The sequence below is a fragment of the Chrysochloris asiatica genome, unplaced genomic scaffold (assembly GCF_000296735.1).
Source record: "Chrysochloris asiatica unplaced genomic scaffold, ChrAsi1.0 scaffold00042, whole genome shotgun sequence".
In the NCBI taxonomy this organism is placed as follows: Eukaryota; Metazoa; Chordata; class Mammalia; order Afrosoricida; family Chrysochloridae; genus Chrysochloris; species Chrysochloris asiatica.
Window position 1 is genome coordinate 15232987 of NW_006408560.1, and position 23258 is coordinate 15256244.

The 23258-nt window shown below is 48.5% G+C and overlaps 1 protein-coding gene across 1 annotated transcript; it reads left to right on the plus strand.

Annotated features, from left to right (window-relative positions):
- Positions 1 to 1807: 1807 nt before the first annotated feature.
- On the plus strand, positions 1808 to 15434 carry RHBG (Rh family, B glycoprotein). Its single transcript, XM_006861595.1, has 10 exons — positions 1808 to 2026; positions 7137 to 7323; positions 8288 to 8438; positions 8549 to 8696; positions 12463 to 12629; positions 13137 to 13274; positions 13404 to 13537; positions 14047 to 14168; positions 15128 to 15201; positions 15366 to 15434. Exons 1-10 carry the CDS (start codon positions 1840 to 1842, stop codon positions 15432 to 15434), a joined length of 1377 nt encoding a protein of 458 aa, XP_006861657.1. The 5' UTR covers positions 1808 to 1839.
- The last annotated feature ends 7824 nt before the right edge of the window (positions 15435 to 23258 follow it).

Sequence of the window (23258 nt, forward strand, 5' to 3'; positions counted from 1 at the left end):
AAGACCTGCCTTCCCACCAACCCCACTGAGACTGGCTGTCAGCTTTTCTTCTCTGAAGTTCCCTGTAAACTATAGGTGGAGATCCTGGGATTAGAACTGTCAGAGTCAACACTGCCAGGTTCCACTCACTTAGTGGATTCCAGTGGTCTAGCACCCACTTCAGCCTCAGTTCCTGAATACACTGGAAGCTCACAGTGCCAAGCTTCTGCCTCTAAGGTCCTTGGGTGGTGCAAATGGTTTGTGCTTATCGGCCAGTTGAAAAGTTGGTGGTTTGAACTCACCCAGCAGTACTGCAGAAGAAAAGGTTTGGCAAGTTACTTCCACAAAGATTACAGCCAAGACCCTATAGAGCAGCAGTTCTACTCTATATGTAACACATGAGGTCCGAATTGTCCTGACAGCACAGTTTTCCCTTCACCACTTGCCCAGTTCCTAAGTTGTCCTTCCAGACTTCCCTCAGGCATTGCCTCCTTAGGGAGCAGTTCTTCATTGCTTTCCCCTCTCTGTGGGCTCAGTGACCCCTCCTTTTGGGCTTCTACAACCTCATCACAGCATTTACCCTAATGGTAATTAAATTAATCTCCTGTCTGGACAGTGGGTTCTGGAAGGAGGGGCCACCTAGTTCATGGCCACAGCCTAGCTCTCACAATAAGCACTCAGTATACGTCTATCTCCCCACTGTCTGTCTGTGGGCTCCAGTGGATGAGAATCTTGCTTGTGCAATAAGGGGACTCCCAACCCATAACTGGGAAGGCCTTCCTTTGATCAAGCTTTCCTCTCTCCACTTGTAGAGGTGGCCCAGGCTCTCTGATATCCACTCTGGGCTGTGCAGAGAACTCAAGTTTTAGTGTGTTCCCTGGCCCAGTATGTTCAATTGTGGTGGTTGTGTGCCATGGGTTCTGACTCATAGTGATCCTCCATAGAGTTTCCGAAGCTCCCATAGAACTTACTGGTAGATTTCAACTGCTGACCTTTCCGTTAACAGCCCAACTCATAATCCAAATATGGTGGGGAATGCAAATTGAGGGTAGGGAGGTAAAAGAAAGAGGCTTGGGGTGGGGAGAAGGGACTCTACTGTCTAGCTCAGACGTCTTGTGCCTGGTTAATCATCAATGTCTGGAGAGCCACCTGATTATCTCTGTTCTCCATCTCTGCTTCTCCCCCTACCAGGGAAAAGATTGAGTACCCCACACAAACTCTTTAGTGTGTTAACGTTAACTCCATAGGGCGCAGGCTGGGGTCTTTAGAGGTCATTTCCTGGTTGTGGCCTTGTGGGTTAAAGCGTCAGACTGCAAAGCAGTTTGAACTGCAGGTCGGCCCGTTCAAGCTACAGGGTTTCTATGGGTTGGAACCGACTTAGCACTTAACAACAACTCTCTAAACTGACATCATGTATGAAGGGCAGGTTCTCTCATCTCCCCACTACTCAGCGGCTCAGCTGCGCCCCAACAGGGTGGAACATTGGGTACCTTTCCAGGGTTACTTCAAAAACCTTCCCCAACCGGAACAGCACCAGGGTAAGCTGGGCCAGGGGAGATAAGACCTGAAGTCTGAGTACCACCCCTGGCCCCAGCCCCTCTTCACAGTCATTGCTCCACTTCAGGACTCCATCCACGCCGCCCTCACCCCCAACCTCACCGGATTCGGGACCCTAGAGACTGTGTAGAAGAAAGCCAAGCTGCTGGGTGGGCGGGACCTAAGGTAGGCGGGGTATGCGTGGGCGGGGCCTAGTGCCAGTGGAACCGGCCTGGCCCGCCCCACCTGTATCTACCCACTAGTATCTGTTCCGCGTGGCGCGCCTGGAATCCAAGCCCCAGCCAGCGACTCACACTCCTGCCCATGGCCGGGTCCTCCCGTCGCGCCGCGGATCGACGTCTGCAGCTGCCTCTGCTGTGCCTCCTCTTCCAGGGTGTCACCGCCATCCTCTTTGCGGTCTTTGTGCGCTACAACCACGAAACCGACCCTGCCCTCTGGCACTGGGGCAACCACAGTAACGCGGACAATGAATTTTACTTTCGCTACCCAAGTGAGTGTGGGTGTGGGTGCTCCAGGAGCAAAGACCTAAAGTTCCCGCCAAGTGGGGAGGGGCGCTTGAGTGTCTGGGTCTAACCCTTAGTTGAGTGGCTCTGCTCCAAAGGAGGTATGGCTGGAAGCCACCTAATGACATTCCCTTCTTGCTCTAAAATGAAGAGACCTTTCCTCTTGTGTGCCATGTGCAGGCACTGTGCTGAGGGTGGCAAATGCTTTATCTCAGTTAGCCTGTGAGGTAGACACAGATGGGGAAACTGAGGCTCAGAGGGTAAGTGTCTTGCTTAGAAATGACTGAGGGAGTTTGGATTTGAATCCAGATCTAAAATCCCAACTTTAACCTGCCCCTCCACCCACTTTCCAGTTGGTCTAATTGGGCTTTGCTGGGCTCATCCGATGATTTTGCCTTTCTTAGGGACTCCTTTCCGACTACAGGCAGAGAATCCTGCTGGGTACTGGAGGTAGGGGCGAGAGGCAATAATGCCAAGTATTAGCTATGAAGCCCTCATACCTGTAGGTAGCCAAGCATTTGGTCCCCAATAGAACTTTGGTTCATTTTTGTTTGACTCTCTGCTAAGAATTTACCTTTCCACCCCAGATATACTGAATCAGAAGCTATATTTTAATAAGATCCCTGATGATTCTTATATATACCTATAAGCCCTGTTCCCCAGTCTCCCAAATCTGACTCTCCCAGAATCAGATAATATTATGCAACCACCTGCCTACAAACCATTCACATTCCAGCCCTGAGAGGGAGGCATGAAAGGGTCATTAGCCCATTTCACAGGGGAAAAAGCTGAGGTTCAGAGGGGTTGTGACTTATTCATCATCACCCACCATGTGAATAGAAAGCTGGAATTAGAACTCAGGTATCTGAAGTTCCTCAGGTACCACAGCTCAACTGTCTGATGACAAGGTCCAGGAAGGGAAAATTTAACCCTCTGCCCTTGGCTGGTATCATAGCTTCAAGATTGGGGGCCCAAATTTGTCATTCAGGTCCTAGGTACCTGGGGCCAAGGACACCAGACCTCCCAGACTTTTGGGCAGATCTTCTCTAGGCCTCAGTTTTACCTGTAGGCAATGGAGAGAAGGATGCCTCAGTTTAAAGGTTCAGGGTATGAGAGTCTCTTATAAAATATCCCAGACTGTTATTACCCTAATTTCTGTATGCTGATCTGGTGGCAGGTTGTCCTCATCCCACCCCACCTCAACACTAACAAAACGAAATTCACAATGCTGGGAAAATATGAAAGGATGAAGTGGAAACTTGGAGGTGGGTGTGAAGTGCTGGGACACCCCCCAAACACACACACACACACACACACACCAGTCATCCTAAGCAGAAGAAATGACATAAACTAGGACTCAAAGTTGAGAATTGCTGGGGTCATACATATATGCAGAGATAGGGAGTTAGGTTGGAATAGTCCAGAGGCAGAGAGAAATAAGTTCTTGCCCAAGAGTCTGACCTGGCTGTTTGCCGTGAATCCCACCCACTTGCTTCTCCCACGAGCCTCACTCAGGGCCTCCCAGACCTGCTTCTTTTGAAGTCCTTCCTGAAGTCTAACCTCTGGTCCCACTGCTGCAATGGTGGGCTCGCCTCAGATAGACACAGTTTTCCATCCCTGTATTGCACTAAGGAATAGCAATGGGATTCCCTAGGTTTCAATCCCTGTGGACTTTAGACTGTGCTCTGGGCAGATTGGGGAGGAGGGAGATATGAGGTCCCGGAGCCTAGTGCTTTGATGAGCCGATCCTCACCTGTCCCTGTGTCTAGGGGAAGGTCAGGGTCAGAATGTAACCACCGCCTTTGATTCGGAAGATTAAAGGGAGCTCTGAGTCTGTTATTGAGCTGAATGACTGACTAATGCCAACTGTATGGCCACTGTGAGGGTCTATAGGTTATCCCAGCAGGAAGGGATAACCATCTGGTCCACCCCCTCAGATGTGGAGAGAGAAAGAGAGCCAAGAAGGTCATGTGACCTGAGCAAGGTCACACCGCAACTTGCAAACAGAACGGGGTCTCTGTAGCCTCTTATTCCATGAAGCAACTGGTGGAAAATAAGAAAGGAACAAAGCATTAGAGCTACAGGGGCCACAGGGCAAGCATGAAAAAGAGTTCTCAGAAAAAAGATAATGGATGAGTCCTTTTTTATATACCTCAGAGACCTTACTTGTAGGGAGAGAAATTTAGGCTAGATCTTCTTGGAAGAGGTAGAGGATGGAGGAACTGATCAGTTAAGGAGGGGTTTGTGGCCTCTTGCTTAGGAGACTATAGCCCTATGTACCCTCTTGGGGCAGGTGGAGGTGAAATGGGGGAGGAGAGATGACCTTTCTAGTTCTCCTTTCCTTTCTCCCTACTCCTCATTTTATATCCCCATTTTACAGATAGGAAACTGAGGCTCAGAGTGGTGAAGTGGCATATGTAAGGTTGCACAGTCAGCAGGGAGGGGAGAGAGCTGGAATTCACTACCAAATCTGTCAGAAACAAAAGTCCCAGCTTTAACCATTCCCTGTCTCATAGTCTTGTCTTGTCCAGGGTCATCTATCAGGACTGGGGTGGGGTAGTCAGGGCAGGAGATAGAGAAATAGGTGGCTCTCTGGTAGCGTAATGGTTACAAATCGGGCTGCAAACCGTAAGGTCAGCAGTTCGAAACTACCAGCTGTTCTGTGGGAAAAAGATGAGGCTTTCTGCTCCTGTAAAGATTTATAGCCTCAGAAACCCTGTATAGGATCACTATGAGTCGGAACCGACTCCACAGCACTTAACAACAACAGAAGGCTTTTTATTTTTTCTCTAACCAAAGGTACGTAGGCTTGGTGGATGGATGGAGGGGTAAATGGGGATGTCAGACATCAGAATCCCCTGAAAGGAATGTTGAGAGGTCATCGTATCCATTCCTGTGACTCCAGATAAAGTATTCTGCCACCCATCTTATCCCCCACAATCCTAGGAGACTTCCCATAGGAAAGGAGATTTCTTGTTGTTTAGATTCCATTTGTAAGGGCAAGGGGTTAAGTTTTGATTCCAAACAAACCCAAATGGGGGATGTAAATATTATTGCCATTTGAGACAAGTTCTGGGGTGGTTTCAGCATGTGATGGGCACAGAGCCTGTGACCTAATCCCTGCTTGCTACTATCTTGCAGTCCTTGGACACAAGAACAGACATGGCATCCTCTTTATTGTTTGCACAAGGAGAAAAGAAATCGCTCAGTGAGCCTACAAGAATTTGAGCTGCAAGCTGAGTTCTAAGTGATACCTGTTTCTTTCTCTTTGTTTTTCCCTGTGAGGGAAGAGAGATCTAAGTGATTCTGAGAGAGACTGGGCTGGAGAAATGATACAGCATTGGAGATGTTTAGTGAGGACCCTCATTATCCTTGGCTGGAAACTGAGCCACAAACTTCCCATTCCAGTACATACCCAAGCTTCTGCCAGAGGCTTGCAAACCCATTTCCAAGAAAAAAAGGGAAATATGATCAGTTATGTTGTTCTCATCAGAACCTAGAAACTTCACACATGCAATTCTTTGTCATCTGTGATGAGGGTAGTAACTGTGGCAGCCTTGTGACACTTCATCCCCAAAGCCTGATCCATGGGTGCTTAGTACACATCTGTCACACAAATGAGGGAAGTCAGATATTCCTGGCATTTAGTTCCAAAAGAAATTACTCACATGAAGCTGTTAAAGGGGGATTTAGGGTAAGGAGACTTAGGACCCTGTTTCCCAATAACATATTTACAACAAATGCAATTGTAGAGTTCATGATGCTTTTTTTTCTAGTGTCTCATGATGAAAGCCAAAGATACAGTGGGGCTTTACTACAGTTCAAATCCAAGCTCCCCCATTTCTGACTGTGTGAGCCTGAGCAAGCCTCATAACTTCTCTTAACCATGGGAACACATGGATTGACTAAACACTAGATCAGGTTTTGCTTCAAATCCTACTTGCAAGTAGATGGGTGTGTGTGTGTTTACAGAACAAACTAATGTCAAAGCAAGTTGTTCTAATGAGGGGGCTTCAAAAAGTTCCTGGGAAAATGCCAATATCTTTCAGTTATATTTTTCCACAAACTTTTTGAAGCATCTTTTACTGTTTATTGTTATTTTTAGCTTAGTTTGTTGTTGTTTGATATAGCATTGTACAGAATAGAAAACACAAAAGGCTCCAAATCACCTTGTCTGAAAACCCCATTGACACTTAAAAAAATTGAAAGATTATATCAGTAAAATTAAAATATTCAAATTATAGAAAGACATCAGCTAAAAAGTAAAATCCTCCTGGTGGTGGTAATGGTTATGTGCATGGAGTCGGTTCCGACTCATAGTGACCCTGTATAGGGTTTCCAACGCTGTAAATCTTTACGAGAGCTGAAAGCCTCATCTTTCTCCCGCAGAACAGCTGGTAGTTTCGAACTGCTGACCTTGTGGTTCGCAGCCCAGTCCTAGTGCTGCCATATTGCACAACTACAGAGGGCACCATTTGCATTGTTGTTGTTGTTAAGTGCTTTGTAATTGGTTCCAACTCATAGTGACCCTGTATAGGGTTTCTGAGGAATAGCTGGTGAGCTTGAACTGCCAACTTTGGGTTCAAACCAGCCTTGCAGTCTAGTGCACTAACCCACAGAGCCACACCAGGACTCTCAAATGAGTTGCTCTTAGGTGCTGTGAAGTCGATTTTTTACTCAGAGTGGTCCAGTATGATCAAATTGAACTGCCCCATGGGTTTTTTTTTAAGCTGTAAAAGTAGATTACCAGATATTTTCTTCTGCTGGGTGGGTTTGCAGTTGAGTGCTTAATTATTGTGCCACCAGGGCTCCTTACCAAAGGCGTAGGAGTAGAGAATAGAGCAGAAGAAGGCTCTACTCTTTTGTCCTGATGTGGGGGCAGCAGGGTAGTCTGGGTCCTACTGCCCCAAGCTGGCCAGCTCCATGCAGGTGACTCAGGCCTGGGAGGCCCTGCCATGCCTGGGGAGTTTTATAGGCTCCAGCCTCCAGGCAGCCCTGACTGGTGAGAGCTGGCGGTGCTGGCAGGGTGGTTGGTTGGTTTATGGGTTGTGGCCAGGCAGCCCCTGTATGCCCGCGTGTGCCCCTGCCCTCCTGCAGGTTTTCAGGATGTGCACGTCATGGTCTTCGTGGGCTTCGGCTTCCTCATGGCCTTCCTGCAGCGCTATGGCTTCAGCAGTGTGGGCTTTACCTTCCTCCTGGCCGCCTTCGCCCTGCAGTGGTCTACACTTGTCCAAGGCTTCCTCCACTCCTTCCATGGTGGCCACATCCATGTTGGTGTGGAGAGGTGAGCAGCCAGAGCCATCTGGGAGTCCCCTACCCAAAGGACCTAGTTCAAGCCCTGGCATTCAAATCTACTCTCTGACCCATGTTTGTCCCATCTGTCAATTTCTCTTTGGTTGCCTGTCCAGTCTCTTTGCCTCATTTCTTTTTCATCTTTGACCCACCCAGTCATCCTTACCTCCCTATTTCTTTGTGGTCATTAAGTGCTGTCAAGTCTGTTCTGACTCATATTGACTCAGTATAGGGTCTCCGAGTAGCGGTTGGTGGGTTTGAACCACCAACCTTTCGATTCAAGCTGACATTGTGGTCTAGTGCTTTATCCTACAGTGCCACACTAGGGTTCCCCCCATTTCTTTAGGGCCCCCCATTAATACCCAAGGGCTGTGAGGAGGATAGTTTAATAGAAGAGGGCAGGGATTAGAGGAATGCTGGTTCAAGTTCTGGTTCTTCTACTTATAGGGTTGTGTAAGCCAAACCACAGAACCTTCCTAAACCTGGGTTTCCTCACGTACTAAAAGGGTGAAGTGACCCTTTCCTTCTAGGGAAGAACTTTGGCACTCGGTCAATGTAGGCAGGGCTTTGAACCAGTTCATTCTAATTCTGCCCTCTGCTGAAAATGTGCCTTTCCACCCCAGAATCTACATTTTAACAAGATCCCTAGGTGATTCTTATATATACATAGGAATCTTGGTTCAACATATTGTTAAAATGTAGATTCAGATTTAGTATATCATAGGTACAAAGGCAAATTCCCAGCAAGGGGTGGAATCTAGACCAAACCGGTTCTAAGCTCCTGCATGTAGACAAGAAAACACTTTGGAACAGTTCTCCTCTCTCCTAATTGACGCAATAGCAACCAGTTTGGTTTTGATTTCCACCGTAGGTTTGTTTCCCATTCTCAACCCCCTTAGCATTGCCCTGTTTCAGGCCTGGCAGAGCCTCTCCCTGCCTTCTCTTATCTCCCTCAGCATGATCAACGCTGACTTCTGTGCTGGTGCTGTGCTCATCTCCTTTGGTGCCATCCTGGGCAAGACCGGGCCTGCCCAGCTGCTGCTCATGGCCCTGCTGGAGGTGGTGCTGTTTGGCGTCAATGAGTTTGTGCTTCTCAATATCCTGGGGGTGAGAGTCCAGGTGGGGATGGGATGGGGTGGGGGAGGGGGGCAGCCAGGCTCTAAGCTGGGAGGGTGAGTGTGGGGGATTGCCCTTCCACCTCAGCTCCATCTCTTCAGGTGAGGGATGCAGGAGGCTCTATGACTATCCATACCTTTGGTGCCTACTTCGGGCTGGTCCTCTCGAGGGTACTTTACAGGCCCCGGCTGGAGAAGAGCAAACATCGCCAGAGTTCTGTCTACCACTCTGACCTCTTCGCCATGATTGGTGAGGCTTCTGAGGTGTGTGGGGAGTGTGGGGGAAAAGGCTCCAGACACCCCTAACCTGGACCAGGGAGGGCCATTTCCAGGAAGGGTCTCAGGGTACCTACCGCCCATGGTCCTTGGGGTGAAATCCCTGAGTTCTGGCTAAGAACGCCCCTCTCACCTGTTCTGCAGTAACAGTCCTGAGCTCTGTACTTGTTATTCTCAATAACTTTGTGACAAGTTCTCAGAACTCAGCCTGGGGTATTCATGTCCCTGGAGATCCATTCTGAGGGCCCTTCCTAAATCTGAAGTGGGACCACATCAATTCTTCCTTAAACCCTCCAGAGCTCCTATGTCGAGGCAGGTCCCCGACACAATCCATGAATAAGAAGCAGGCTCCTCAGCCTGCATACCCACCATTGCCAGGTCTTGCCCATCCCTCATCCTCCTCATCTCTCCCCACCTTGTTCCAGCCAGACTCCAGGCCTTTGTACTTAAGATTCCCTACAGAGAAAAAACCATTGCCCCTGGGACTGCCTCCCACTCCCTAAGGCCACTTCCTTTCACCAGGCTCAGACTGATGATTTCCCAGAAGCCCCTGTATTCTCCTCTGGTGGATGGTGGTGGCTGAGTCACCCCTGAGAGCAGAAGGGTCTGGCTTGGGAACACCATCACCACCTCCTGTTTCTTCTCGGCTTGTACCTCCACTTTAGCTCTGCTCTTCTCTCTACTTCACAAACTGTAGTCAGGAAGTGAAGTTGAGATTTCAATTTTTCATAGGTGGTACTGGACAGTGAATGATACACCTGTCCTTCAAAAACAAGACAGGGCCCCAAAGATGAAATACTTAGGAGTACCTTTAAGCAAGAAACAAGTGACCTATACAAAGAAAACTATAAAACCTACTACTAATACAAAAAAAGAGACCTACAAAAATGGAAGACTATCATGTTAATGGATAGAAAGACTCAACACTGTGAAAATGTCAACACTGTCCTAAGCAATCTATAGATATAATGCAATCCCAATCCAAATTCTAATACCATTCTTTAAAGAGATGGAAAAAATAATTATTAACTTTATATAGAAAGGAAACAGACCTGAGACGAGCAAAGTATTACTAAAAAAGAACAAACTAGGAGGCCTCCCACTTCCCAATCTCAAAACCTACAACATAACCACAGTAATCAAAACAGCCTGGTACCATTATAACAAAAGACACATAGATAAATGGAACAGAATTGAGAACCCTGAAGTAAATTCATCTATCTCCACTCAGTTGATCTTTTTTTTTGGCATTTTTTAAAAAAAGTTTTTATTGTGAATTGAGTGATAGTTTACAAGGCAGATCATCAATTTTCTACTCAACCAATCGTAGTATGTTTCATTGCAATGATTACTATTCCCCACGCACCATTGACCAACAGTGTTTGCCTCCATTCCCTTTTTTTTTCTTTTTGATATATACAAAACACACAGAAAATATATATTCGTTTAAATGACCGAAGGGAACATTTTGCAAGCCAGGTTCCTGCCCTCCTTTCTCATTCTATGGGTCTCAGTTGATCTTTGACAAAGGGACAAAACACATTAGATGGGGAAGAGACAGTTGCTTCAACAAATGCTGCAATATGCAGAAGAATGATATAAGAACCATATCTCATACCATATAATGAACAAACTCAATGTGGATTAAAGATCTAAATATAAAACCTAGAATTATAAAGATCATCAATGACAAAATAGGTACAAACTTAGGAGCTCTGATACATGGCATAAATACACTATTAAACATAACTGAAAACACACGAACAGAAGACAAAATAGATAACTGGGAATTTCTAAAACTTAGACACTTATATACATCAGAAATTTGACCAAAAGAGTAAAAAGAGAGCCCACAGGCTGGAAAAAAAATTTTTGGCAATTACATCAGACAAATTTTAGACTACTCTCTAAAATTTATAGAACACTTCACCACCTCAACAACAAGAAGACAAATAATCCACTTTAAAAATGGATGGAGGACATAAACAGGTGACCAACACACATATGAAGAAATGCTTGTGATCATTAGCTATTCCAGAGATGCAATTCAAAACAACAATGAGCATCAATAGCAAGGTTCAAAAAAACAGAAAACAACAAATGCTGGTGAGGGTGAGGAGAGACTGGAACCTTCTTACACTACTGGCATGATTGTAAAATGGTACAACCACTGTGAAAAATGGCATGGTGCTTTCTCAAAAACTGACCCACAATCCTTTACTTGGTGTACAACATGTGACCCACAATCCTTTACTTGGAATACAACTTTAAGAAGTAAGAGCTGTGACACAAATAGATATATGCACACCCATGTTCACTGCAGCACTGTTCACAATAGCAAAAAGATGGAGACAGCCTAAATGTCCATCCACAGAAGAATGGTTCAACAAACTTTGGTACATATACACAATGGCATACTAAGCAATGTTGAAGAATAACAATGAATCTGCGAAACACCTCATAACATGAATGAAAGTGGACGACTTTATGCTGAATGAAATCAGTCAATCACAAAAGGACAAATATATGGGACCACTACTGTAAAAAGTCATGAAAAGTTTTTCAAACTAAAGATAACATTCTATGATGGTTACCAAAAAAAAAATAAATAAATAAAGCAAGCAAGGCAGGTTTTGTATTTCTTGCCCATCTCCCAGGTTTGTTGGGAAACAGAGCACGTGGAAGCCTGTTTTGGCTGAGGCCTCCTTGCACTTTGAGACCCAGATAATGGTGGTTTGAAGTCCAAAGGCTTCCCCAAGATTTCCCTGCATTCTGTGAGGCTTCCTCTAGCTCTCTTCTCCTGTTTTGTGGTGTGTGTGTTCCAGACAAGACTCCCCTCCAGCTCTTCCTGATTCCCCCAGAATGCTCCACTCAGAGGTTCTATCTGTGAGAGTGGTAGATTTTCCTGAGGACTGTGGGGCTAATCCCTCAAGACTGAGGCAGACCCTGGAGTCTCCCTGCCTCACTGTCCCTTCCACACATTATCCCCATCCTTCTCCTGTGCCCTTGTCCCTTCTTCTTCCTCCAGGGTTGCCCTGGAAATCTCACTTAGGCAGGCAGGGCTTATGGGGTTCCCAGCTCATATCCTAAATCCTCAGGGCCAGCCTCATCCAGTGCTCAGCAGACATGCCTTATAACACAGCGGAGGCCAGCCACCCTCCCTAGAAGTTATTTGAAGTCACAAAACAAAACTTTTTAATCAAGTACCTAGCATAGTACGTGGCAAGCAGTGGCCTTTGCCTTTTTTTCCTTGCCCTTTCTTACAGTTTAAAAAAACAAAACCTCAATCTTCTGTGTCTTCCAACAGTTTCCTTGTACACCCATACCCATCTGTAGCTACCATTTGTAGAGTACTTAGTCCTTGCTAAGAAACCCTGGTGGCACAGTGGTTAAGTGCGCTGCTGCTAATTGATAGATTGGAGGAAGATGTGGCAGTCTGCTCCCATACAGATTACAGCCTTGGAAACCCTATGAAGCAGTTCTACTTTGTCCTGTCTGATTGCTCTGAGTTGGAACTGACTCAACAGCAGTAGGTTGGGGTTTGGTTGGACTACATGCTTTTTATGCATTGCCTCATTCCACCCACACCCTGTGAGGTAGGTCTGATTATCACCATTTTACAGTTGAGGAAACTGAGGCTGTTAAAAGAGAATTAGGTGACTTGCTTGCCATTACACAGCTTGTACCTTGTGGGGGAGCCACTTATTTCCTCTCACTCTGCTGGTATGCTCACCATACAGGGACCATCTTCCTGTGGCTCTTCTGGCCTAGCTTCAACTCTGCACCCACGACGCTGGGAGATGGGCAGCATCGGACAGCTCTCAACACCTACTATTCCCTGACTGCAAGCACCCTCAGCACCTTCGCTCTGTCAGCCCTTGTTGGAGGGGATGGACGGCTGGACATGGTATGGGAGGAGGACATGGTATTGGGAGAGGCTGAAGGAGGGACTGGAAGGAGGATGGGAAGTCTGATGCTCTGCTAGGAAGATTCTGTAGGGAACAAGTAAGTGCAAGGCGTGAGGACTCCGTCTGGCCTATTAGTGGTGGGAACAGCATAGATGATACAGAAGTAGCAATAGAGTCAGATGTTAGATAACAGAAAGGACTTCCAGAAGCAGTGGGGGGTCACTGTCACTGTGGTGGGCAGTGTTGGTCTAGGTATGGGGGGTGTTGTTGTTATGTGCCATGGAGTCGGTTCTGATTCATAGAGACCTTGCATAGGGTTTCCGAGGCTGTAAATCTTTACAGGAGCAGAAAGTCTCATCTTTCTCCCACAGAACAGCTGGTAGTTTCGTACTGCTGACTGTGAGATTAGCAGCCCAATTCATAACCACTACTCTACCAGAGCTCCTTGTGTATGAGTGTGGTGATCTGAAAAGGCCCTCAATATCTTGCTCTTCCCTCTCCTTTAGGTTCACATCCAAAATGCAGCGCTGGCCGGAGGGGTAGTGGTGGGAACATCAGGTGAAATGATGTTGACGCCCTTCGGGGCTCTGGCAGCTGGCTTCTTGGCTGGAACTGTCTCCACGCTGGGGTACAAGTTCTTCACGGTATAGATGTCTCTTGGGCCCTGGGAAGAACAGGGAGTCTTCAGTAACCTGCCTCCCACCTCTGTAAAAGGTCCAGGATGGGGGTGGGAGGGGGCACGTGAAACTCACTATTGGTGTCCCATTCTTCAGCCCATCCTTGAGTCAAAATTCAAAATCCAAGACACTTGTGGTGTCCACAATCTTCATGGGATGCCAGGGATCCTGGGGGCCCTTCTGGGGGTCCTTGTGGCTGGGCTGGCCACCCACGAAGCTTATGGAGATGGGTAAGTTTCCCTGACCTACCCTGCAGCTATTACCCCTCAAATGACCTCCATGGCTCCCCTGTCATTTGTAGGCCAAGAAAAAAGCAGTATTTATCTTCGTTCATTCATTTACTCATCCGTAATCTGGGAACTGAGGAAATTGGGGTGAACCGGTCAACTTAGGTCTGTCCTTCTGTCCTCAGTCAAGTGGAGTACATGATTCAATACTGTTGAGTGTTACTAAATGCTCAGGAAGAAATCTTGTTCCTCAAAACAGAGTTTTGCACATTAGGACTCAGAAAGAGGGTGGGCAAGAGTGGCCTTGAAACTGAGTCTTAAAAGGTATGTGGTGTCCACTGACTGGGGCCTGGTTTGAGCAAAGGTCCAGAGGGGAGATTCAGCCTGGCAGGCTCCCTAGAGGTCCTTTTGGTCCAAGAGTGTCCACTGATGCCAGTGCCAATGCACTGACCCCATCTCCCTTCCTCAGCCTCACCCCGTCCGGGTCCTCTATATCCTCATTTCTCATGCAGACTGCAGAGCACATTCCCGCTCATTGCAGAGGGCCAGCGCAGTGCCACATCTCAGGCCGTGCACCAGCTCTTCGGACTATTTGTCACACTGACATTTGCCTCTGTGGGTGCAGGGCTTGGAGGTGAGTAAGCTCGGCTGGGAGTGCTCCGGGCAGAGGAGAAGACAGCAGAGGTTCTCTAGGAGGAAAGCCATTGGGTCTCTGCCCTCTGACATTTATTCATTTGTTGAGATGCTGATTGAATGCCTGCTTGTGCCAGGTGAGAAGTAAGGCTTGGTGTAACCTCTAGGGGCAAGTGTTGACTAGGTCTCTTCTGGTTCTGCGGATTCCCTGTACTTCTCCCTCTGCACACTAGAGGGCAGAACAACCTCAGGTTGAAGCCTGGAAGGGGTTTGTGCAATCTGGGGGCTGGGACAGGGAGTAGAAGGGACCTCACCCACCGGCACACCAATGCACAAAGACCCTTCACAGATTGACCACGGGTCCTGGGTCAGGCAGTCCTTCTTGGTGTCTGGCCTTAGTCCTTTTGGACTTCAAAATCAAGCCTATGATTCAGTATCCACACCCTGCTGTGCCCACCTCAAGATGTTCATTCTCTTAACAAGGATCAGCTCCATTCATTTATTCATTTACTCACTTCTTTATTCAATAAACATTTTCTGTGCCCCTCCTGTGTAGGAGGCTGCTGAAAGCTCAACAGCTGTGGTTCGTGACAGTGATTCATGAGCCCATTATGACTGTAAACTTGAGCAAATTTAACTTCTCTGAGCCTTGGTGTCCTTGTTTATGATACAAATAGTCACCTGACCAGGGTGTTGTGATTACTCAGGAAGGCGATGCATGTCCAGCACTCTGCACAGGACCTGACAGATAATGCATGCTCAACAAATACGAGTGGGCTTCAAAAAGTTTGGGGAAAATGGAATGAAAAGACAGGACATTTTTCTACAAACTTTGAATCCTCTCAGTATAGCTGTGGTTTCTTTGTGCTAGGCATTGAGTTGGTATCATGCCCCCAGCCTCTCTATGCCCTCTGCCATGGGTACCAAGCCTTACACATCCTTGCCCCTTTCCCTCTCCAGGACTTCTGCTGAAGCTGCCCTTCCTAGACTCGCCCCCAGACACCCAGTGCTTTGAGGACCAGATTTACTGGGAGGTGAGGCTCAGCTGCAGCTGCTCTTGCTCTCCCCCAGCGCTCCCTTCCCCGCCTCATCTCCTTCCTTCGAATCTGCTCATTCTTCTATGGGCTATCCTTCTGAGTTGTGTCTTCTAGCCCCCTGGAGCTGTCCCTTCACCTGCTCCTTCACCCCCACCTTCCAGGTACCAGGGGAGCATGAAGATGAAGCCCAGGGTCCGCTGAGAACCGAGGAACCAGACACTCGGGCCTAACCTGCTTTCTATCCTGAGAGAACACTCTATTAGAAGATGTTGGAAACTTCTTTTCTAGTTCCCATCTCACCTGCAGAATAGAGTCCGTGGTCATGAGCCACAAAGAGTCTCCTTACCATGGGCCGTGTTGGAGGCAGGGGAGACAGGAGTGGTGGGGACAGGACTGTAACTGGGTGTTGGGGGTAGGATCTTGACAGCTACCCAACATCCCTCAGCCTGCAAGTGTGGGGACAATCCAAGGGCAAGGCATCTAAGCATCTCTCACCTTGAGAAAAGCTATGGGTTATCAGAGAGGCTTAGCCACTGGTCTAGGGTCACAAAGTAATAGTGAACTCTGTCACTTTGGTTCTCTGAGGGTGATAAACACCATCTCATGGTCACTACAAATTTGACTCCTTTTTTGTGCACAGAGAATAAAGGATGTTCCCTTTATTCTCAAATTCACAATGTTAGGACGTGGGAATGGGAAGACCTTAGAGGTGACATCCTTCCTCCCAGGGTGCATGGAGCTCCCTCTAGGATGCTACAACTTGTTGATTGGCTTGCTCACCTCCAGGGGCAGGGAGCTCATTCTCTCCCAGAAAGCCTGGGTTCACTACAGGACCATTTTGGTTACTGGAGAGTTCCTCCTGTTCCACAACGATGACCTCTCTGACTCTCAATTTGGGTGGCATTTGAGAAGAGATGGGGCATAGTGGGTGTTTGTTACCAGGCCCTCAGAAGCTGGTAGCAGTCTTCACACAGGTTCCACGTTATGCCTGAGACTGGGACTGTGGATTTAAGGTTGGAGGATAGTTCAGTGCCTCAGCTGACTTGGCCATTCTGACCACAAGAGAGCGCTCCATACTCAGCAGAGGAATACTTAGCCTTCAGGCTCCTCCCTCATCTTCCATCAAGAATGGAAGTCCTTACAGCCTAACCCCCTTCCTGTTGGCTGCAGCTATGGTCCTCAAGCATTCATGCCACAAGCCTTGAGACACTCATGAAGTTCTATCCTCAAGGTAGCTGGGGGGATCTGAGCTTGACGTGGGGGAAGCCCAGAGGACAGGCGAGAGAGAAGGGAATGAACAAGTAGGATGGATGAGGGACAGGTCCTTTATGGGAACTCCTCCCTGCCCTGACTTTGCTTCTACCACAAAGGAGTTTCATGAGCAGCTTTGTGCCTGTCCTGTTCCTTCCCCCATACCCTCTACAGATGGGATAGGTATGTTGGGAGATTCCTCCTGGGAGTTTGGAAGAGCTGAGGCCCCATACCTGACTCCATCCCATGGGGCCTCAGTTCCCAGCCATGCACAGGCCCAGGTTCAGCCAGCGGACCTCTCCTCATCCCAGAAATCTCCAAGCAGTCCTGGAACAGAAATTTGGAAGAAGACTTGGGGAAAGGAGACATTCATGAATGGTGAAACCGTCCCTAGCCTAGTCCATTTTGGGTGGGGAAAGTTATTATTATTTATTCCAACATTTTGCAACTTGACGCTTTCCCTCGACTGCTGGTTCCTTCTTGGTCACAGTCACATCTTGTCCTCCAAACCAACAGGTCAGACTAAAAGTGTCCACTAGGGTTTCCAAGACTGTAAATCTTTACTGAAACCGATTGCCAAAGCTTTCTCCTGTGGAGCGGCTGGTGAGTTTGAACCACCAACTTTTTAGTTAGCCTTAACCATTGTGCATCCAGTGCTCCTTTTTTCTCCTCTGAGAACACCAGGGGGGAAAAAAAAGAGCAGCTCCAGCCCTGGCCTATCATTACTGGGAAAGCCATCCATTGCAAACCTCTCTAGGTTTCCTAGAGAAGTCTGAGGGACCCCTGAGCCTTGGAGGCGACCCTGAATCATGGTAACTCAAGTGGGTCAGAACAGAACTGTACTCCATAGATTTTAGAGGATTGGTTTTTCACAATTAGATTGCCAAGCTTTTCTTTTGAGGCACCTGTGGTGGACTCAAATTTCAAATCATCAACCAGTTAGTGTTAACTGTTTGTACCACCTAAAGACTCCCTTCTGAGCTCTCTCTGGGAGAGGGTAATTGTCCAGCCAGCTTCTAAACAAGGTGTTTTCACTTGATGTTGTCTCCCCTCCCTCCTCCAGCTTTGCCTCCAGTGCCTGGCACACAAAGGTGGCTCCATATATTGTTCTGTTTAATTTGACTGAGTGTGGTCTGGGCATGAGGATGTGTATCCATCATGGCTTCCAGGCAGGGAGCTCAGAGGGCAGGTATCCCTCTGCTGTCCCAAGACTGAGGAGCCCCTCCTCCATCTTCCCTGTATCCCCTAGCTCAGCACATTGGTCCCCCACTCAGTGCCCTATCCATTCAGGCTGGGTCAACAGGGTGACAATGCACAGGTCAAGAAGATGGCAGGAACAGGGAACAGGGGGGCTCCTTCCTCACCCCTTCAGGACAATGAGGCCTCTGCTCCTCAGGGACAGCCCCTCTGATCACCACCATTATTGCTCTCAATGCAGGACAATCGGACACTTGCCCGCTCATGAACTCTGTCTGTCCAAACCCAATGACTGAGCTCTGGGGACAATGATGGACGAGGACACTGGGCCCTTTCTCACCTCCCAGGACCCTGCTGATGGAGTAGACAGGCCAAGCTGGGGTCAGGACTGAGGCAAGTAGAGCCAGAGACACTGAAGGAAAGGCTTCTGGAAGCTGCCACTATTCTGGCTTGGCACACACGTGTGTGTTCATGAACCAGCAGTTTCTTCCCAAGGACACCTGGATAGAGAGTGTTAAGTCTCCCAGGGGCCTCAGGGGTGCTTTTGGTTCTGTGTGGCCAGAGACCCAGCTAGGCCCAGCCCAGAAATAGGAGCTATTCCTCTGACCTCTGGAGGACCTGGCGCTCCGAACCACCAGCCTGGGAAAGGCCTCAGATCCCCCCTATTGGGATTCACATCACGGCAAGCGGTGGCCCCAGCTTGGGGAAGAATTAGACACGGCGTGGGTGTCCAAAGTGGGAGGCGGTGGCCATCCTGGGGCAACCACCTCACCTCGATATTCCTCTCCCACCATTGAGCTCGCCCCACCCGCCGCCCCAGGCTCTGCGCGCCCCGTCGCCTTTGTCTGGCCCGCCCGCCAGCTCCCAGCCGGGTCCCCGCGCGCCCCGAGCCCGTGCGCCCGCCGCCGTCGCCGCCACCACAGCCCGGGAACAATGCGGGCCAATGTCTCCGGGCGAGCGAGCCGGCTATGCAAATGCCCAAAGGCCTGTGAGAATCCCCCTTCGCCGCCGCCCGGGCTTCCACGGCCTGAAAGGGGCTGGCGGCCGGGCTGGGTGGGGGAGGCGGTCACTGCATAGGGATGAGCTGTCGTCCCGGAGCAACCGGGACAGAGCGCCATTGTTTCTGCCGCCGCCATCTGATCACCAGTGGAGTCTGCCAGCCGGGAGGGAAGGCAGAGGGTGACCGGAACCAAACCTTGGGCTGAGGAGGGATGGTCACCTGTCCCCTCCACTTGTACTTCCCTCCCCAAAGAACCTTGACTTTGGGGTCAGACTTAGTGGGGCGGCGCCTTGGCTCCACCTCTCATTAGCTTTGTGGTTCCCATCAGTCAGTTTATTTCCCTGTGGGTTAGATCTGATCCATAGTCAATGCTCTTCTCACCTTTTTTCCCTAAACTGCGTTTTTTTTTTGTTTGTTTTTTTTTTAACCTCAAATTGACCCACTGGGTTCTCAAAGGTGGATACATCTGGAACCAATTGCCTTCCAAAGCCCTGAGGGGAAAAGACTTGTGGATTACTGGGCACACTGAGTGTTCTCCAACCTATGAGTTTCCTAGTTCAGTCAAGTCTACCTTAGCTGGTTAAGTGTGTGTGTGTGTTAATTTTCGTCTTAAGTGTCATGAAGTCGTTTCTGACTCACAGCGACTCTGTATAGAATTTCCGAGGAGTGGCTGCTGAGTTTGAACCACCAACCTTCTGATTTAAACCAACCTTGTGGTCCAGTGCTTATCCTACAGCTCTACACCTAGACCCTCCTTTTACTGGGAGGAAGGCCAACCATGGCAGGAGTAAACTTCTCCTCCAGTGATGAGGGGTTGTCAATGTAAGCCTTTCCTCAACAGCAAAAGAATCAGATCTCCTCACCCCCAACTCAGGAGCCTATGTTCATCCATCCAGTAGGTTTAAACACTGAGGCAAAATAGCTGGACAGTGGGTAAAGGAGCTTTAGTTTTCCAGCAAAGTCATTCCTGTGGTTGGGAATTTAGCCACCTGAACTCAGGCACTTAATGGCTGAGTAAATAAAAGGGCTTGAGACTCATCTCTGCACTTCCACCAAGATGTGTGACCAGAAGGCATCAGGGAGACAGTATTTGGGCCCTTCAAGCAGTGATTCTTTTGGAGTGCTGTCACAGTTTGGGGATCAACTAGAAAAAGCACCCAAAGTGAGAACTTTCATTGGAAGTCCAGGTTTGGGGAAATGTTAAATGAAGGGAGGTGCTTGTAGGGCAGGCAGTTTTCTTGGAAAAACTGGCCCTGCTCTTGACCTCAGAAGGCTTGTTTCTGGGTTTCTGGTTTGGCCTAGCCTTCCTCCTAAAATAGAGCTGTCCTAAGCTTTGTGAGGATCCAGGTACAATCTGAATGTCTATCCTGTTCTGGGGAGGTGGAGGTGAGGAAGAGGCAGTGGGGCTTGGCCTCCTGAGTGGTATGTGGGAGACTATTGGAAAAGAAGAGAGTTGGAGGAGGGACCCAGGGCTGGGAATTGAGGCATTTCAGAAGTTCTGGCCCATCTCACCTTTGAAAATGGGCCCTCCTGCATCCTGCAGTTCTTCACCCAAGCTACTTTCCCACTGAGGTAATTTCAGTGGTGCTTAGGACTGGAGGGGACCTGAGAGGTCTGGTCAGAGCATCCTAACCTGGGCTGCCCAGTCTTCTCCAGACTCACCTTTGAAATAAGCCAAACCTGTGTTCTAACACCTCTCCACACGTTACTGGAGTTACTGGAGCTTCGTCCTGAGCACATAGCTCATCATTCTCAAGGGTGTGTGTAGATGGGCACCCTTGTTTGGGGAAACTCCTAGCAGAGAACTGACCAGTGCTCCCTTCCCTGAAAGTAGCTGTCTCCCTTGGATATTCAGGGCCCTTAGGGCCTGCTCTCCGCTGGTCTTAGGGTACCTAGGGAGAACATAAGCAGGCTCAGCTTTGGCTCTGAGGCTGAGAGAGGAAGTAAGCTTTGTTGTGACCGGGCATGGTCTTGATTCTTAAACTCGCCTTTCCCACCCTGCTCTTCTTGGCACGGGAGGCCTCAGCTGGAGAAGTCGCCACCCCCACCCCCCCTCCAATGTCCCCTCCTTCTCAGCTCAGCCCCATCCATCTCCGTCTCCGTCTCCCCAGAGCCAGGAATGTGGCTCCAGGACACTGTGGGGCTTGTTCCCAATCCCCTTCTAGCTCATTTCACTTGGGTCTTTACAGTCTCGCCTCCATCCCATGGGCCACTGTCTGGGTTCTGGCTCTGAAGACAGAGACACAGGACCCTCCTCCCCCTGCAATTCCTCACGCTTCATTTTGTCCCAACACCATTCTGAGAAGGTTGTGTAGTGGGGGGTCAAGGAGGCCTGGTGTGGGAGCCTGTGGGAGGCAGGGTCTCGTCTCCCCATCTCTCCAGTGCCCAGGCTGGCCTCTCCTGCTAGCCACAACCAGCAGTGTACACTATGTCTGCCTTTATTACCCAGGCTGCAAGCCATCCATCCCCTCCCCCGCTCTTCCTGTCCACGCACCACAAGCCTCGATTATTGGTGGCATTAGCACAGGGCTTCTTGTTGGCGGTTGCTAATTAAGACCATTAATAAACGGGATTATTAATGCTGTAGCAGGCGGCAGCCTCTGGCATCTATCATCTGCACCGTTGGCAAGGTGCTGGGTCCACAATGGCTCCTGCCTGTCTCCATCTTGGGAAGGGCTACTCCGTTTCCCTGACTGCTCTGGATGGCTTCAAACTAGTGTTCCTGGATGTGAAGTCTCAGAGGATGGTTAGCTGAGCCTTCCAGGGAAATAAAGGGAGCAACTTTCACTCTCGGGGTTCCCAAAACTGGAACCAGGGAAGCCAGGAGGTGTGTGTGAGAGAAAGACTGTGAGCCCACATGATGCCAGGCCTCTTTCTTTCCCCAGAATGGTTGGGGCTGGGTTGAGATGGAGCCCAGGGAGAATCTAAGAAGCTCTTGGGTGTGTACCTAACACAGGCCTCTGGTCTCCAGCAACACACAGCTCTCAGTGCCTTCCCAAGGCTTACTTGCTTGCTGTTTTACGTCAGGTGATACAGTGTTTAAATTAGTCCTCTTGTGGTGGTTTTTCACCACCATAAGGTGGTGTGCCATCAAGTCGGTTCCAACTCATAGCGACCCTACATAGGGTTTCTGAGGCTGTAAATATTTATGGGAGCAGAAACTTTCATCTTTCTCCTGTGGAGTGCCTAGTGAACTCAAACTGCTGAACTTTCGGTTGGCAGCCCAACACGTAACAACCTACTGCCCTCAGAGCTCCTTACCATAAGGTAGGGAACCATTTTAATGAGACACTCTTAAGTGGAAAATTGACCTCACAGTTACAGAGAACCCATTGAGTGTTAGGCATCAGGAAACTCTAATAAAGTTATTGTTTCCGCGGTCCCTCCAGTCTGTGTTTCTCCCTCACCCCCTTTTACATCTCAGTCCACCTGGTGCTGTGTGGTAATGTGGTTTATGTCTCTGCTCTCCCCAATTGAACTGTGTACAGCCTAAAGACAGAGGTTGTGTGCTGCTTACAGCAGATTGTAGAAGCCCAATCCAGCTTTATGGATGTAGCTTTCCTGACTCAGATTTCTTGTGATCTTCCCTTCTTTGCATAGCTCTCTCCTCCTTGCCTCTCAGCCTCAGGTCTCAGATTACCAAAGCAGGATGGGTGGCAAGGAGCCCTTCGGTCCAGTTTACCTCAGTTAGACCCCAAATGGGGAAGAAGGGCCTGATAGCCCTCAGCTCAGACTTGGAAAAGGTGGAAGATGGCCAGGCCAGGCAGTTTGTAGGGCCTTTGGGTACCTTCCAAAGAAACCAATGGGTTCTTAGCCAACCTCTGATCCCACTTGACCTTTGTACCCTATCTCCCACCCAGTCATGCCTCAAGAGGTGGTCTGACACTGTTATTTCTGATGATGGGAAAGGTAACACCAAATGTGGGTGAAGTGTGCATAGCTTGACCAAGGTAAAGGTTGTCACTAAGAAGTACTTCTTAGATATAATCAAATAACTCAAAGGATTGGTTTTCTGGGTTTCAAGGCTTAGAGCCATATTTTTTGAGGGATAACTGGGTCGATAGAGTTGACATAATATAGTAAGAAAAGTTTTATGTTCTCGATCCTACTTTGGTGACTAGTTCTGAGGTTGGCGCGGGACAGGAGAGCGTTTCCTTCTGTTGTACTTAGGGTCACTATAAGTCAGTACTAACTCAATGGCACCTAACAACAACAACATCTAAAGCCTTAAAAGCTTGTTAGTGCCCATCTAAGATACAACTGTTGGTTTCTACTCATCTGGAAAAGAAGAGAAAGAATGAAACAAAAGACTCAGAGAAGAAATTAGTCTAAAGGACTAATAATCACAGACTTTTGTACTCTGAGAAAAACTTCTAGAAAAACTAGAAGGTGCCCAGCCACAGCTACCAACTGTTTTGACCAGGGTCAAATATAAATAGAGTCTGATATAATGGGAGAAAAATGTAGAACAGAATTCAAATTCTTAAAAATATCCAGACTTACTGGGCTGGTTGAGACAAGAGGACTCCCCAAAATTATCTCTCTGAGATACTTTTTAACTGAAACTATCCAATGACATCAACTTTTATCTAAAAAACAGATTGGC